This window comes from Rhinopithecus bieti, unplaced genomic scaffold (assembly GCF_001698545.2).
Source record: "Rhinopithecus bieti isolate Rb0 unplaced genomic scaffold, ASM169854v2 scaffold_6945, whole genome shotgun sequence".
In the NCBI taxonomy this organism is placed as follows: Eukaryota; Metazoa; Chordata; class Mammalia; order Primates; family Cercopithecidae; genus Rhinopithecus; species Rhinopithecus bieti.
In genome coordinates, this window is record NW_016805531.1 from 362,066 (window position 1) to 378,748 (window position 16,683).

The 16,683-nt window shown below is 37.5% G+C and overlaps 1 protein-coding gene across 1 annotated transcript in view; it reads left to right on the forward strand.

Moving 5' to 3' along the window:
• The window catches only part of SECISBP2L (SECIS binding protein 2 like), a 57,581-nt gene that overhangs the window by 22,873 nt on the left and 18,025 nt on the right, over positions 1-16,683 (forward strand). The window contains 7 exon segments of the mRNA XM_017872770.1: positions 4,003-4,137; positions 5,907-5,987; positions 6,564-6,731; positions 6,878-7,019; positions 10,860-11,029; positions 11,808-11,940; positions 14,308-14,470. Coding sequence (XP_017728259.1) covers positions 4,003-4,137; positions 5,907-5,987; positions 6,564-6,731; positions 6,878-7,019; positions 10,860-11,029; positions 11,808-11,940; positions 14,308-14,470 — 992 coding nt within the window.

The window sequence follows — 16,683 nt, forward strand, 5'->3', positions numbered from 1 at the left end:
TTTGCTCATTTTTTGAATCTTGATCTATTGCTTTCTTTTTTGAGGTACATTTTAAAATCAGTTTGATCAAGTTTTTATCAAGTTCCTGAAGTTACTTGGAGTCTTTAATATGTAACACAAGTTGCAAATATTTTGCTAGGTTTTCCTTTTTATTTTTTACTTTGCTCATTATTATCATGATTATTGCCATGCACAGTTTATTTTTAAAATAACATTAAGGCCGGCTGCTGTGGCTCATGCCTGTAATCCCAGCACTTTGGGAGTCCGAGGTGGGTGGATCACCTGAGGTTGGGAGTTCGAGACCAGCCTGACCAACATGGAGAAACCTCATCTCTACTAAAAATACAAAATTAGCTGGGCGTGGTGGCACATGCCTATAATCCCAGCTACCAGGGAGGCTGAGGCAGGAGAATTGCTTGAACCTGGGAGGCGGAGGTTGCGGTGAGCCGAGATCGTGCGATTGCACTCCAGCCTGGACAACAAGAGTGAAACTCTGTCTCAAAAAAAAAAAAAAATTAAGAAGTTTATATTTATAAATTGACTCTATTGGTCCTTTTTTTTGATGGCTTCTAAAGTGTTTTAAATCATAGTTGGAAAAGCTTTGCCCCTACCCCAAGGCTGTAAAGGAATTTGCTTGTTTCTTCCTCTAGTGTATTCATGGCCTTGTTTCTTTACATTTAAATCTTTATTACATTTGGAGTTTTTCTTGGTATATGATGTGAGACATTATCCTTTGTATTTTCGAAGTGACTTTAAAATCTTCCAGCACCATTTGTTGAAAAGTTTGTCTCTTCTTCACTGACTTTAATTACCTTTATCACTTAATAAGTTCCCAAATATATTGGAATCCATTTCTGGACTTTCTATTCTGTTCCATTGGTGTTTAAATTAATCTATAAACTTAGAGAGAATCAGCTACCTTTTATGATGTGTCATCTTTCTATGCAAAAACAGTATGTCTTCCTATTTTTGAATCTTTTTTTTTTTTTGAAACAAAGTCTTTGTTGCCTAGGCTGGAGTACAGTGGCACAATCTCAGCTCACTGCAATCTCCACCTCCTGGGTTCAAGTGATTCTCCTGCCTCAACCTCCCGAGTAGCTGAGATTACAGGTGCCTGCTACTATGCGTGGCTAATTTTTGTATTTCAGTAGAGACCAGGTTTCACCATGTTGGCCAGACTGGCCTTGAACTTCTGACCTCAAGCGATCCACCCGCGTTGGCCTCCCAAAGTGCTGGGATTACAGGCGTGAGCCACCGCACCTGGCTTACATCATTTTTTTGTGTTCTTTAGAAAAGTGGTGTAAGGCAGGCATGGTGACATGCACCCATAGTCCTATCTACTTGGGAGGCTGAGGTGGGAGGAACGCTTGAGCCCAGGAGTTTGAGGTTACAGTGAGCTATGATGGCACCACTGCACTGCAGTCTGGGCAGCAGAGTCAATCAGTCAATCAATAAATGGAAGTGTTGTAAAGTTTTCCTTAAATAAGTTTGTACATAGTGGCAATTTCTAATATTTTTTCCTTTTTATTATTGCAGATGGGGTATGAAAACTTTAAAATTTTTAAATTAATTTTGCACTACTCATTTAGGAATCTTTATATATATTCAGAGCTGTAGCTTCTGCTTTGTTTTGTTCAGTATACCCGCTTTCTATCAACAAAACTCTTTTTTAGAAGAGCTGACAAAAAGTGTTTAGATGTGATGAGGTTATTGATTCATTAATGAGTTTATTGGAATACTTGCACATTTGGCTCACGTGAACTTTGTTGGGACCATTAGTTTGGGGGTTTTAATTTAATCGTGGTGCTTTATGTCTCGAAGTGTAAGAATCAGATTGCATTTGTTTTTAAAGGAAATAGTTTTACTATTTGTAACACCATTAATGCATATATACTAATTCTGGTTTACAACAGCAAGCGTGAGAATTCGGGTGGTTCCAGGTCTTTGTGTGCATCTGTTTGATTTCATAATCCAAGGCCTGTGTACCAGCACCTTCTCTCCAGGTCTGCTTCCACTTTGCAATTGTTAGAATTTTGGAGTAGCTGTTACTGAAGATCATACTTTTCATATCTTTTAAGTGTCCTGGTTAAGAGAGGCATTTACTGTTAGTTGCATTTGGTACTTAAGAGAGGTAACTTGAAATGTCTTAAGAGTCTTAGAATGCTTAACGCTTTTTTTCTTGCCCATATGACAATTGAACATTTTGCAGATTTGTTAATGGGATTTCTTGGTCTGTTTTGGCTGCTATAAAATAATGCTGTAGACTCAGTGACTTATAAACAACAGAAGTTTATTTCTCTCAGTTCTGGAGGGTGGGAAGTCCAAGGCACTGGCAAATTTGATGTGTGGTAAGGGCCTGCTTCCTGGTTCCTAGGTGACTGTCTTCTAGCTTTGTCCTTATGTGGTGCAAGGGGTGAAGGAGGTCTCTGGGGTTCCTTATATGAGGTCACTAATCCCATTTATGATGGCTCTGCCCTCATAACCTAATCACCTCCCAAAGGCCGCACTTTCAAATACCATCTCATGGGCAGAGGGAGTGTTAGGATTTTAATACATCAATTTTGGGGCATAGAAACATTTTAGTTCATAACATACAATAATAATACTAATTTATGTGATTGAATGAAAAGCTTATTCTCTTAAATCTTGGAAACAAGATTTTTATTAAATAATTTTCCTAATTGTTTTATCTATTTTATAAAAAAACTGCAAGTATGAGAAGACTTATAGTAGTTACATTAAAGAGTAGCTGGGCACGATGACTCATGCATGTAATCCCAGCACTTTGGGAGGCGAGGCAGGAGGATCCCTTGAGCCCAGGAATTCTAGACCAGCCTGGACAATATAGGCAGACCCTGCTTCTACAGAAAATAAAAAAATTAGCTGGGTGTGGTGGTGCACACCTGTGGTCCTAGGTATTTGGGAGGCTGAGGTGAAAGAATCACTTGTGCCCAGGAGGTTGAGGCTGCAGTGAGCCTTGTTGGCACTACTGCACTCCTGCCTGGGTGATAGAGTAAGATCCTAACTCAAAAAGTAATGTAAAAGGCCAGGCATGTGACTCATGCCTTAATCTCAGTACTTTGAGAGGCCAAGGTGGGAAGATTGCTTGAAGTCAGCAGTTCAAGACCAGCCTGGGAACATAGCGAGACCCCTGTCTCTACAAAACTACAGATAAAACAATTAGCTAGGTATAGTGGCATGTGTTTGTAGTCCCAGCTGCTTGGGAGGCTGAGGCAAGAGAATCACTTGAGCCTAGGTGTTCAGGCTATAGTGAGCTATGATCAAGCCATTGCACTCCAGCCTGGGCAACAGAGCAAGATCACGTCTCTAAAAAATAATAATAAGAAGTAATATGCAGTTCCCCCCCAGTGGTAACATCTTGCAAAACTAAAGTGCAATATCACACCCAGATATTGGCCTTGATACAGTCAAGACACAGAACAGATTCATCATCACAAGGACCCTCCTGTTGGCTTTCATAGCCACACCAACTGCTCTTTATGCCGTAGAGTCCACCGATCTGTTCTCCCTTTCTAATTCTGCTGTTTCAATAATTTTGTATGCCTTTGTACAGTCTTTGGGATTGGCCTTTTTCACTTCCATGGTTCTCTGGTTGTTGAGTTTATCAATACTGTAGTTTATTCCCTTTTGTGGTTGATACAGACTTCTATACTATGATCTGGATACGCCACAGTTAGTTTAACTATTCACCCACTGTAGAACATCTGGTTTGTTTCCTGTTTTCACTTTTGTGAATAAAGCTGCTAATAAATATTCATGTCGAGAGGAAAAAAGTAATGTGCATTAATCGTCTCATTTTTCTATTTTTCTTATAAGTACCTTATTTGTCAGAAACTTGATCTTTAAAATAAGTGATGCACTTCGTGAAAATTTATTGAGTTGTACACTTGTGCGTACTTTTCTGCCAGTATGTTATGTACTTGAGTGAAACATTTATTTAAAAATAATTAGATTTTTTTTTCCCCTCTGGGGTTTACTTAGGTTGGATTCAGATGCCGAGGACACAGTACTTCCTCAGAAAGAAGACAGAATTTGCAAAAGAGACCAGATAATAAGCATTTAAGCTCTAGTCAATCCCATAGAAGCGATCCTAATTCTGAGTCTTTATATTTTGAGGTATTTTTTTCAAACTCTATTTGTAAGCTGTTATAGGAAATGTTCCCGTTAAGAAATTAATTTGTTACATTGTCAACATTATGAATACTTTTTATGTCTTAACATGTGATTCTAGTATTAAATTATAAATTACTCAGAAGTATTAACTCATTTTTGTCTTGGTTATATATATTTAATCTAACAATTTTACTGATGTTTATTTTTATAAATTTTTGTCCTGTGTGTTCATCATTTTGAGGTAATGTGTAGAGGTAGAACTTGATTTCATGTGGACTTTATTTGGTATGGAGCTTTTTCACTGAATTTTTGTTGTTACTCAACTCATTTGAAAGGCTTTTCAGATTTGAGTAGTTCAATGTGGTTAAGTTGTGCTGTCAGCCAGGAGAGTTTTAGAGGAGGAGGAAAGATGTTTTACTTCCTCTGATAGACAGTTCATATCCTAATTGCATTGTTACTCATCTAACAGATTCTTATTGGTGGTCTATATATGTGCAGTAAGGTGCTCTGAATGATACATAAAGGTGGATAGACCTGCTATCTTTGGGAACGTTGCTGTGTAGTAGGAGAACATAGGCATATACACACCTAATACTTAGTTGAGTGTGGTTAGAGTTGAGCGCAGAGACAGGTCACTTGGGTTTGTGGCAGGGTAGGTAACATTTGAAATGAATTTAAAGAACAAGTAGAATTTGTATGTGTCAAGATGTTTTTCACCACATACCTCTGGAAACTCATTTGAGTAGCTCATTTTGGTTGGATCATAAATTCTATTAAATGAGTTAATAGATGGAGATTAAACTGGAAAACTTACTTGAGGTCAGAGGATAGAAATCAATAATATGCCGGATGTGATGGCTAATGCCTGTAATCCCAGCACTTTGGGAGGCCGAGGGTGGGGCGGATCACTTGAGGTCAGGAGTTTGAGACCTGGCCAACGTGGTGAAACCCCATCTCTACTAAAAATACAAAAAGTTAACTGGATATGGTGGCGGGTGCCTGTAATTCCAGCTACTTGGGAGGCTGAGGCAGGAGAATCACTTGAATCCAGGAGGCAGAGGTTGCAGTGAGCTGAGATTGTGCCATTGCTCTCCAGCCTGGGCAACAATAGCGAAACTCCATCTCAAAAAAAAAATAAAAATAAAAACAATAATATGTTAGATAAGTTTAGTAATTGAGCCAAAAGACTTGAGAGTATCTCAATTATTCTCTCAAGAATAGTTTCAATATATCCAGATCTGGCAATTGTAGTACATGTATTCAACTGTACTCTTGGTTCCATACTTATATTTAAAGATACTAGATATAATTTTCAGGATAAAGGAAGATATTAAGAACTTATTTTCAATGGAAATTTTTTTTAACCTTATTGACAATCATGTGGAGTCATGCAGAACAAGGAATATATTAATAAAGTTTACATGAAGCTGTCTATTAAACACTTTGTCAAATTATCTGAATGTGGTAAAATCCAGTTTGAATTTATTTTCAATTACCCACCCATCTGAAGGTAGAACTATTAATAAAAATGAAACAGTAGGTGCAGAAATCCAAAAAATGGAGATGTGTGGATACGCCCCCATCCTTGAATAATTAAATTGTTGATGTTTTAGCATGTGAGAAATGACATTTCCTCTTTAAGACCGACTTTGAATAATTCAGTAGTAGAATACAAGAAATAACTTCCTCATTTTCAGTACTTCTAAGCATTAGAAAAGTTTTTTTTAGGAGTTTGCCTTGAACTCTTTTACTTAAAATGTGAAATATTTCAGGATGAAGATGGGTTTCAAGAACTAAATGAGAATGGAAATGCTAAGGATGAGAATATTCAACAAAAACTTTCTTCTAAAGTAGTAAGTGACTCTTTAAAAAGAAAAGCAAAATATAACATCTTTTGAACAATGGCTATGTTGAAGGGAAATATTAAAGATAAATGTAAAGGCACATGGAGCAGCAGAGTGTGCAGGAGATGGTGTTTAGTACCTATCTTTAATATTTCTTTCCAGCATAGCCTGCACAAAGATAATTCCCTATGAAATCCACAGCTCTGTCACTAAAGTACCATTAATTAAATGATATCATCATGCAACATACAGTCTGTACTGAAATTTTCCCAATTATTTCAAAATTTTACTTTGGAGATATTTTGTTTTATTTCATTCAAGGATCCAGGCAACCATCACCCTCTACATTAAGCTGTTTTTTCCCTTTATTATCTCCCAGTCTGAAATGGTCCCACTGTCCAATCCTGTTCTTTATGACATTGAATTCTTTCTTTTTTTTTTTTTTAATGACATTGAATTCTTTGAAGAGTCTAGTTCAGTTACACTGCAGAACATCCCACATTCTGGATCCACATTCTGGATCCTTTTTCCTTATGATTGACTTTTATGGGGTCACTAACAAATTTTTTTTTCTGGTTATCATAGTTGGATGATTTACCTGAAAACTCACCAATCAATATAGTTCAGACTCCAATTCCCATTACCACCTCAGTTCCGAAACGCGCAAAAAGTCAGAAGAAGAAAGCTTTAGCAGCAGCCCTTGCCACGGCTCAAGAATATTCAGAAATAAGTATGGAGCAAAAAAAATTACAGGTACATATTCCTTTTTATGAACAAATGTGATAGTTTACTTGCTAGGTTTGATGGAATAGATAGAAGGAGTGATAAATATAGTCATCTTAAAATGCCACACTTTGATACTGTAACAAAAAAATTAATTTTTTATATTTATTTTGTAGGAAGCTTTATCAAAAGCAGCTGGAAAAAAGAATAAAACACCTGTGCAGCTAGATTTGGGGGACATGTTAGCTGCTCTGGAAAAACAACAGCAAGCAATGAAAGCACGGCAAATTACTAACACCAGACCTCTGTCATATACAGGTGATGTCATTAGTCTGAGCAATTTGCTGTTTGTCTCTGGTAATATATGTTAGATGTTAATTGAAATTTTAAAAGTTTTATATATGTATGTATGTGTGTGTCTATATATATATATGTATGTGTGTTTGTGTGTGTGTATTTTAAGTAAGTCAGCTTAAACCACAAGCCTTGAAATTCTCCATGCTCCTTTTCTTTCCACACCTAGTCCTTTAACATATCCTGTCTGTCCTGCCTGCAAAACATATCCATACTCTAACTACCGACCACGTTTCCTGCCACCACAGTAGCCCCCATTATTGTATAATACTATACTGAGTAGCCTCCTTACTACTACCTGTTTTTCCCTCCCCCCAACCTCTAGTCTGTGTTAAAAGAAGTGACCTTTTTAAAATGTAAGCTGGATTATATCACTTTACTGCTCAGAATCCTCTAATAGTGTTTCATTTCACTTGGCATGAAGCCAGGATCCTAACTAAAGCCATATTTTAGCTGACCCTGTTACCTTTTTGCCTTCGTCACCATTTTCTCCTAACACACACACTCTAGCCATGTGAACAGTCCTCAGACACACCCAGCCTGATCCTAGCTCAGTATCTGTGGGCTTGCTATTCCGTTTACCTCGGACGCTCTTTCCCCAGGTATCAGCATAGTTTGCTTCCCTCAGGTTCTTTAGATCTCTGCATAAATGTCAGTTGGTATGCATTTTGACTCACCCAAATTTTTTTCTTTTTCAAAATTGAAATTAAAAAATCACAAGTAATCTGGCTTTCTTACATTATCCAGTTTAAAACTCACTTGCAAACAAGGGTTTTTATCAGATTGTGTGTGTGTATATGAGAAAATGATCTGGCTTTCTACTGAAACAGTAATTTCTATTTTAACAAACCTTGTCAGATTTAGAGCTCAGCTTTTCCATGTTCCCTCATTTCTTTTCATTGTCTTTTTAGAGGGTGAGGAATAGAACAAAGGAACAGGAAAGGTACCAATGTACAGTACCAGCACCAATGCTGAGAGGCAAAATTGAATTTTGTGTTTCTTCTGATCCTATGTGAAGGGACTATTATTAGAAAGATAAATTACAATGTATAATTTTAACCTGTGTGCAAAATGTTTAAACCTATCTAGTTACCAGTCCACTATCAACCTTTGCTTTGAGTAACTATTATTACAAATAGTACTGAATGTATATAAAGCTTTAGACTTGCATGTTGAGCTGGGGAGAGTGGCAGTAATCTCTCACTTAAGAATAAAAGTAGGGATTAAAACTGAGTTAGCAGTGTTCTGGTGGGGTATGGCCTAGTAGCTAAAAGCTGGGGTTCTGGAATCCAGTTGCCTTTGTTTGAATCCTGTTCTTCCATGTGTTTCATTGGCAAGTTACTTAACCTTCCTGTGCTTCAGTTTCCTCACATTAATATGAGAATACCTACTTCAGGATTGTCTTGAGAATTAGATGAGATGATATATGTAAAGTACTTAGAGTATCCGGGTTGTAATCACTCAATAAATGTTTAATATTATTATGGAGATGAGATTGTTAACCTGTGATACGTCAGATGGCTTATCACAACTTCGATTTATTTAGTAACTGTTAATGTATTTGTTTATATATGTACATATGTACAGTATATATACCGTATATATTATGTACATATATACAGTGTGTACGTATATATTATATACATGTGTGGTATATAATGTATATGTTATATATGCAGTATACTGTATATGTTATATATGGCATATATGCTATATAATACACTATACATGTATGTTATAATATACATATATACAGTATATACTGCTAAATATATAAGTTTATATATACATATACTGTTAATATACATATTAGCAGTTGCTAAATGTTAATATAATTATACAATTATTAGAAATTATATAACTATATTGTTTTATATATATCTTTTTTAATATATGTATACCCATATATACACATGTTCAAGAAAAGGATGAGACTGATCATGATGAAGAAGGATTATAGGGAAATGATGGATCTGGAAACAGGTCAATGATGACTCCAAACTCTCCGTCTTGGATGACTGTGGTGGTGATAAGGGCTGCGATGTTACTACACAAGACAGGGATTATAGAATAATTTTGTTGGGAAGAGCAGATGCTGCCTGTTGTGTTTTAAATGCTAGCACGGGAGATTCTGGTGGTTCCTATTTAGCATATAGTTATGAATGTATAGTTTAGGTTACAAGTCAGTGAGTTTCAAATACAGATGATTGTTGAAGCTGTGGAAATCAGATTGTTGGGGGAAAGAAAAATTAGGAAAAAGATGTTCACAGACAAAGCCTTGTGGAATGCTCATATTTAGAGGATGAGACGAAGAAGAATAAGAAACATAGATTTGAGAAAGAATAAGAAAAATAAAGGAGCGTAATGTTACAGAAGGCAAGGATAGAATTTTGAGGAAAAGGATATAGTCCTTGTACCAAATGCTGAAGAAAACTAGAGTAGAGTGAAGAGTCAGAGAATTATACTTGGCAATTGTAAGATTATGTGTGACCTTGACAATAAGTTTCAAGAGAATGGGTTGGGCAGAGGTCAAATTGTAATGATTTGAAAAGTGATAATGAGAGAAAAACTGTTTAGAAGTTTAATAGGGAAGGAAAGGGGAATGATGGCACCTTAGCTTGACGGGAAGTCAGTCAAGGGAAGGGTTTAGTTGGTTTGCCTTTTTAAAAAACCCTTTCTTAGTTTTAGATAGAAGATTTTAGCATCTTATTAGGGGATCAAGAAAAGAGTCAAGGGTCGGGGAGGAACTTGAAAGATGCAAGGGTATAGGAATAGAGTTAGATCCTAGAGAAACTGAGATAGGATATTAAGAATAGAGACAGTCAGTGAGCCTTGAACACGAGTAAGGATGCCTGCCATCTCCTTTCAGGTGGTTTGTAAGTTTATATTGGATAGCATCTTCTCAGGGATGGGGCAGGAAAGCTCTGCTAGAGTGAGAGGATTGAGGCTGGGGATTTAGGAATAGTAAAGGATTGGAAGAAGCCAGTGTAAACTGAGGGTATCAGCCAGACATAAAAGAATTACTGAGGCCAGGTGCAGTGGCTCACGCCTGTAATCCCAGCCCTTTGGGAGGCCGGTGCGGGTGGATCACAAGGTCAAGAGATTGAGACCATCCCGGCCAACATGGTGAAACCCTGTCTCTACTAAAAATACGAAAATTAGCTGGGCGTGGTGGTATGTTCCTGTAGTCGCAGCTGCTCGAGAGGCTGAGGCAGGAGAATTGCTTGAACCCAGGAGGCAGAGGTGTCAGTGAGCCAAGATCGTGCCACTGCACTCCAGCCTGGGCGACAGAGTGAGACTCTGTTTCAAAAAATTAAAAAAATAAATAAAAATAATTACTGAATGGGACTGAGTACAGCTGAGTGGGTAAAATCATCATTCTTTACTGACCAACTGAAATAAGGAGAGAAGTGGTAGATAAGGTATCTTACATAAGAACAAATAACAGATTCAGTAGGAATAAAAACGAGTGCAGCATTGTGAAGTTTCAAAGGTAGAATGGTCCTGACTCAAGATCAGTTGCAAGGAATTGCCATGTTTGAGGGTTGTATGTAGAGTAGAACTAATTATTTATCCCTATAATGGACCTCTAAATTGGTTAATTGCATTGGCTTGGTCTCTAAAGGATAGGTAAAAGCTGTATCTGAGGGACACTGCCTAGCCATGTGTAGTGCTCCTACTGTTAATGATGTCGTTTTTTTCCATGGGAGGAGGATGTTCTTGTTTTTGTAGTTATCCTTGGAAATTTTGAAAGTATGTGGGATTGGCCCTAATGGTGAAACTAATGTTCCTCTTTGTTTTTAGTGGTTACTGCAGCTTCTTTTCACACTAAAGACTCCGCTAATAGAAAACCTTTAACCAAAAGTCAGCCCTGTTTGACATCCTTTAATTCTGTGGACATTGCTTCTTCTAAAGCAAAAAAGGGAAAAGAGAAGGAAATAGCAAAACTAAAACGACCCACAGCACTTAAAAAGGTAAACCAAAATCTGGTGGGATATTTATTTTATAAGATGAATAAGGATTTTAATCTGTTTTGTAAAAGTAGGTTGTGGTGTCTTAGCTAACAGATTGTTGTGAGAAGTATTCATACACATGAATCTTGACGATAATGTGTTAATTAGAAGCTCAGGATATCATCAGTATCATGACTGTCTTTCTGTGTAGAAAAGGACCCTGGAAAATGAATTATTTGTGTAAGGTTAAAAAAAAGTTAAATATTTAGTATCCCAAAACATTAGACTCTAGGAATCAGAAGCCCTGGATTTCAGTACTAACTTCAGTGCTATTTATCATTTTAGGCAACCATTTTACTCTCATCTTTCTCGTCTATAAATTGGGGATCGTATTTTATTTAACTCACTATTGTTAAGAGGTTCAAAATGAGATAATTTGGTTCCAGATAATTGAAAACTGTAGAATGTCAATCAAGTGTAACTGTATGACCTGGGTTCTAAACTTTTTAATTTACTCTTTTTTTTTTTTTGGAAACTAGTTTGTCACCCAGTATTTAAAGAATCAGATGGGTATGGTTTGATAGCTGTATATTCTATAATATAATTGCTTTTCTTTATTTTGTATGCAGTACTTCCTTCAACTTACAGTGTCTGAAATTACATTTGCCTTTTTGCCAGTTAGCCAAACTTCTCATGTTCATGTTTAAGTGAACTACTATACCTGTGTTATAATGTATATTGTCATCATTTGTACATAGTTGAAGAGTAATCAGTAATTAAAGACTGGTATAAATTTTAGGTTATTTTAAAAGAAAGAGAGGAAAAGAAGGGGCGCTTAACTGTGGACCATAATCTTTTGGGATCTGAGGAACCAACAGAAATGCACTTAGATTTTATTGATGATTTGCCACAGGAGATTGTTTCCCAGGAAGGTAAGGAGGTCCCCCTTTCTCCTCTTCTCATGGAATGGTCTGAAATATTTTAATAGATACGTAAGCTATCACTAGTTATGCTCCTGATTGGAAGATGTGCTCCATATTTTACATAAATCTCTTTATTTTTTACAGTGGTTTCTTTTAAAGATGCTTTTGTAGGGAGATGGTTAAAGAGAAGGGGACAGGTGTTATATAGTAGGCCTATGACATTTTTGAAGCTTAAATCCTGAATTTGTAGTGAACCCTCAAAATTAAGATCTCACGAATGCATGAGATCTCTGGAATTGTCGCAAGTATTTTCATTTTGTTTTCTTTTACGTCCAGAACACTGTTGGCTATCTTTCTTTGTGGGGCTATTTTTCATCGAGTCATTTTTGTTGACTTTCTTGCTTTTGTGGAATTAATACATATGCCACAATGAGTGCAATTGCAAAGCAGAGTCTAGTTGGTCAGTAAGATTCAGTGTCGTACATTAAGTAGCAACACATGATTCCAATTGGTAACTTAGCAAAACTACAGATTTCTTCTAGTATTTATACCACCACAGAAGAAAGATTTTTCTGCTAGTATATCTTCATTGCCCAAGTTTTTGCAACGTATTTAAATCTGCTTTACATGTAGATTAAGCAACAATGTTTCGTTGTTTTTAGAAAAATGAGTTGATTTCTAAGGATTGTTCACCAGGGATGTTTGTTTAGGGTTCGCTTTTATTCTCAGTTTAATGATTCCCCTTGTTTTTAGGTGTAATCATCCATCCATTCATTCAGCAAATGTTTACTGAATGCTTACCCCATGTATTTTAGTAACTAGAGTAGCAAGAGGACATTGGGGAATGTAATAAAGATATATAGTAGACAGGTCCTGCTGTTGAAGAGCTTACAGCCTAGTAGGAAGGTAAGAAGATACACATGGGCTGGGCGCAGTGGCTGACGCCTATAATCCTAACACTTTGGGAAGCCAAGATGGGCAGATCTCTTGAGCTCAGGAGTTTGAGACTAGCCTGGGCAACAAGGCGAAACCCTGTCTCTACAAAAAAAAATAAAAGAATTAGCTGGGCATGTTGGCTTATGCTTACAGTCCAAGCTACATGGGGCACTGAAGTGGGAGGACTGGTTGAGCCCAGGAGGTCGAGACTGCAATGAGTGGAGATCATGCCACTGCATTCCAGCCTGGATGACAAAGTGAGACCCTGTATCAAAAAAAAAAAAAGAAAGAAAAAAAACACCATGTGTAACTTTGCTAATTAATGGACTAGATATACAAATACGAGCTAATTTCCTGAGTTCGACTGTTTAGGAAAGAAGCAATAACTAAACGAAGGAGATGGTAGAGTCAAGAAATGGCATTTAATAATGTAGCTTCTTGAACACAGAAGCAAAGACCAAATAAGAGAGAAACCGGGGTGGTGCCTGGAGAATCAGGAGTGGTGTGGAGAGGGTAAGGTAGAATTTGTCATTGCCAGCAATAATGGGAAGTTTTAGATTGTTTTAAAAAAAAAAAAGATTTCTTAGAAACAGATGGAAAACTAGAAATGAAGATGTGAGTAATGTGATCTGGAAAGAGGTATAGATTTGTGTGTGTGTGTGTGTGTGTGTGTGTGTGTGTGTGTGTGTGTGTGATAGAATCTCTGTTGTTGCCCAGGCTGGAGTGCAGTGGCGCGATCTCGGCTCACTGCAACCTCCACCTCCCGGGTTCAAGCTATTCTTCTGCCTTAGCCTCCCGAGTAGCTGGGACTATAGGCATGTGTCACCATGCCCAGCTAATTTATTTGTATTTTTAGTAGAGATGGGGTTTCACCATGTTGGCCAGACTGGTCTTGATCCCTGGACCTCAAGTAATCTTCTGCCTTGGCCTCCCAGAGTGCTGAGATTACAGTCATGAGCCACCAGGCCTGGCCTAAGAGGTGCAGATTTTTGCTCTGTAATGTAAATTCTCTAGGAATACATGTTTTAGATAATGTATATTCTTCCTCATCCCTGTGGAGACTTCTGGGCTATGCTTAACTTTTGAAAGAGAGAGGGAATTTTTTTTTTAAAGAGATGGAAGTCTCAGTGTTTCTCAGGCTGACCTCAAACTTCCAGATTCAAGTGATTTTCTCACCTCACCCTCCCGAGTAGCTGGAACCACAGGCATGCACCACCTCACCTGGCTAAGAGTATACTTCAACAGACAATAGGAGAATTTAGTTTTTTTAGTGTATGGAACATGTTTGTTTGTGATATGAAAAGTGCCCACTTTATTAGCTTATGGAAAATTTGGAAATGATCCAAAAGACAACGGCCATTCTAAATTACATTGATCAACGTAGAACTTTTCAGCATTTGAAGTTTCTAAATTTTTTCCCTTCACTCCACGTCTCCACAGATACTGGACTGAGCATGCCCAGTGATACTTCACTCTCTCCAGCAAGTCAGAACTCTCCATACTGTATGACACCTGTGTCACAAGGCTCTCCAGCTAGTTCTGGAATAGGCAGTCCAATGGCATCTTCAACAATAACCAAAATCCACAGCAAAAGATTTAGAGAGTAAGTTTTATACTCATTATTGAGGTTGAATAGTTTAAGGATTTTGATTGTAGTTGTGAATTTAGTATTGTCATTGTTACTCAGTGAGTCGAGCAGACAAAACACCAGAGATCTTTAACTCCTTTCGAATTTTGTTTAACAGCTGAGTTTATTTATTTAAAGCATTGCCTTCTGGCTGCTGTTAGTATTCACGTGAGAGTGATTTGACAGTGAGTATATTCTCTTTATATCAGATAGTATTTCTATTCTACAAATCTAGACTCTTAACATCTCATATATTAAATGTTGTACTATCAGTTTTCCTCCTACAAATGCTTTTGCTTTTTTGTTTATATGATTGTCCCTTCAAAAGATCGCTCTAACCAATTAATAATAGGTTTCTAAGACCCTGTTATATGAAATGAACCTATTACATAAAACTATTTGTGCAAGTATTTCTAAGTTCTTAAATTGAGATAACTGGGGGATCACAGCATATGATACCCCATCTGTGGATAGCTTTAATAGTTGTTGCCTTGAGGGATTTTAAGATTTTAACATTTATGTTGATGAATTGATTTTACCTTTAGAAATGACATATGAAAGAATCCCAGGGTGAAAGTATAATCTGAGTCCAAATTACTTTGGTTTATTCTATTCCGTTTCCTTATACCATTGTTTTTGAGCAAATACTTCTTGCCTAGCTTTGGAAAGCTAATTAAATGTCAAATCACAGATGTGGAGCAAATGAAACACTTGGGGGATAAAATGTTATGTATGAAATGAACAGCTTGAAGGAAAAAAGGAAAAAAAGAATGAAGAAAATTGCATTCTGGGATGTTCTAGTCTGATTGCATTCTTGAATTTGGCATACTTTGACAGTTAAATGTTCCTCAGTCTCTCCATTTATATATATTCTTCTGAAGTAGTGTCGTACTTATTTAACTATTTTTCACAGAAATACAAAAAATTCCACTGCGAATTTTTTTGCAGTAAAGAAGAACAGGCACAGATTTTCCCACTATATAATATAATTTAAAAGTAGAAATTTGCTTGCCTTGGTTATTCATAGGTAAGAAACACCGATTCTCCCTATTAAGTACCTGCTTATGGTAGACATGAGGGACGATTACTAGAAAAGATGGAAAGAGCATACAGGAGAAGTATATACTTAGATGACTTTTTTATCCCAGAAATTAGGTACTGTAGTGGCCTCACACTTCTGACTTTCTGTTTCTCACATTATAGTCATATATAATCTCACAGAGAGCCCTATTCATTTGCTTTGTCTGATGTAGAGGCATGTGATTTTTACCTCATGACCTCTTTGGTTTTGGCTTCAGTTTAATTATTGAGTTCATCCTCCATAGCCATAAATTTTCAGAGCTCTAGGGACCCTTGAGGCCATTTTACCTAGCTCCTTATTTTTATGACTGAGAAAGCCAATGCCCGGAAATCTATCCAAGCCCAGAGGAGGAATTGTTGGTAATAGGACATTCAGTTAGAAATCGTGTATCTTTCCTACTAGGAACATCTTTAGGAACTCTTTACCAAAATCGTTATATTTGTTTTTATCTAATAGCAGCTGTCATTTGGTTTATATCCTTAGGAATTTAATAATTAGTAATTCTGATAGTCCTTAGGTTAACTTACCCTTTACATAAAACCTATCTGAATCGAACTTGGCAAAGCCGCTGTAGCCAGACTGCCTCTCTAGATTCCTCCTCTCTGGGCAGGGCATCTCTGAAAGAAAGGCAGCAGCCCCAGTCACGGGCTTACAGATAAAACTCCCATCTGCCTGGATCAGAGCATCTGGGGGAAGGGGCAGCTGTGGACGCAGCTTCAGCAGACTTAAATGTTCCTGCCTGCTGGCTCTGAAAGGAGCAGCGGATCTCCCAGCATAGCACTTGAGCTCTGCTAAGGGACAGACTGCCTCCTCAAGTGGGTCCCTGACCCCTGAGCCTCCGAACGGGAGACACCTCCCAGCAGGGGTTGACAGAAACCTCATACAGGAGAGCTTCGGCTGGCATCTGGTGGGTGCCTTTCTGGGACGAAGCTTCCAGAGGAAGGAACAGGCAGCAATCTTTGCTGTTCTGTAGCCTCTGCTGGTGAGACCCAGGCAAAAAGGGTCTGGAGTGGAACTCCAGCAAACTCCAGCAGACCTGCCGCAGAGGGGCCTGTTAGAAGGAAAACTAACAAACAGAAAGGAATAGCATCAACATCAATAAAAGGAT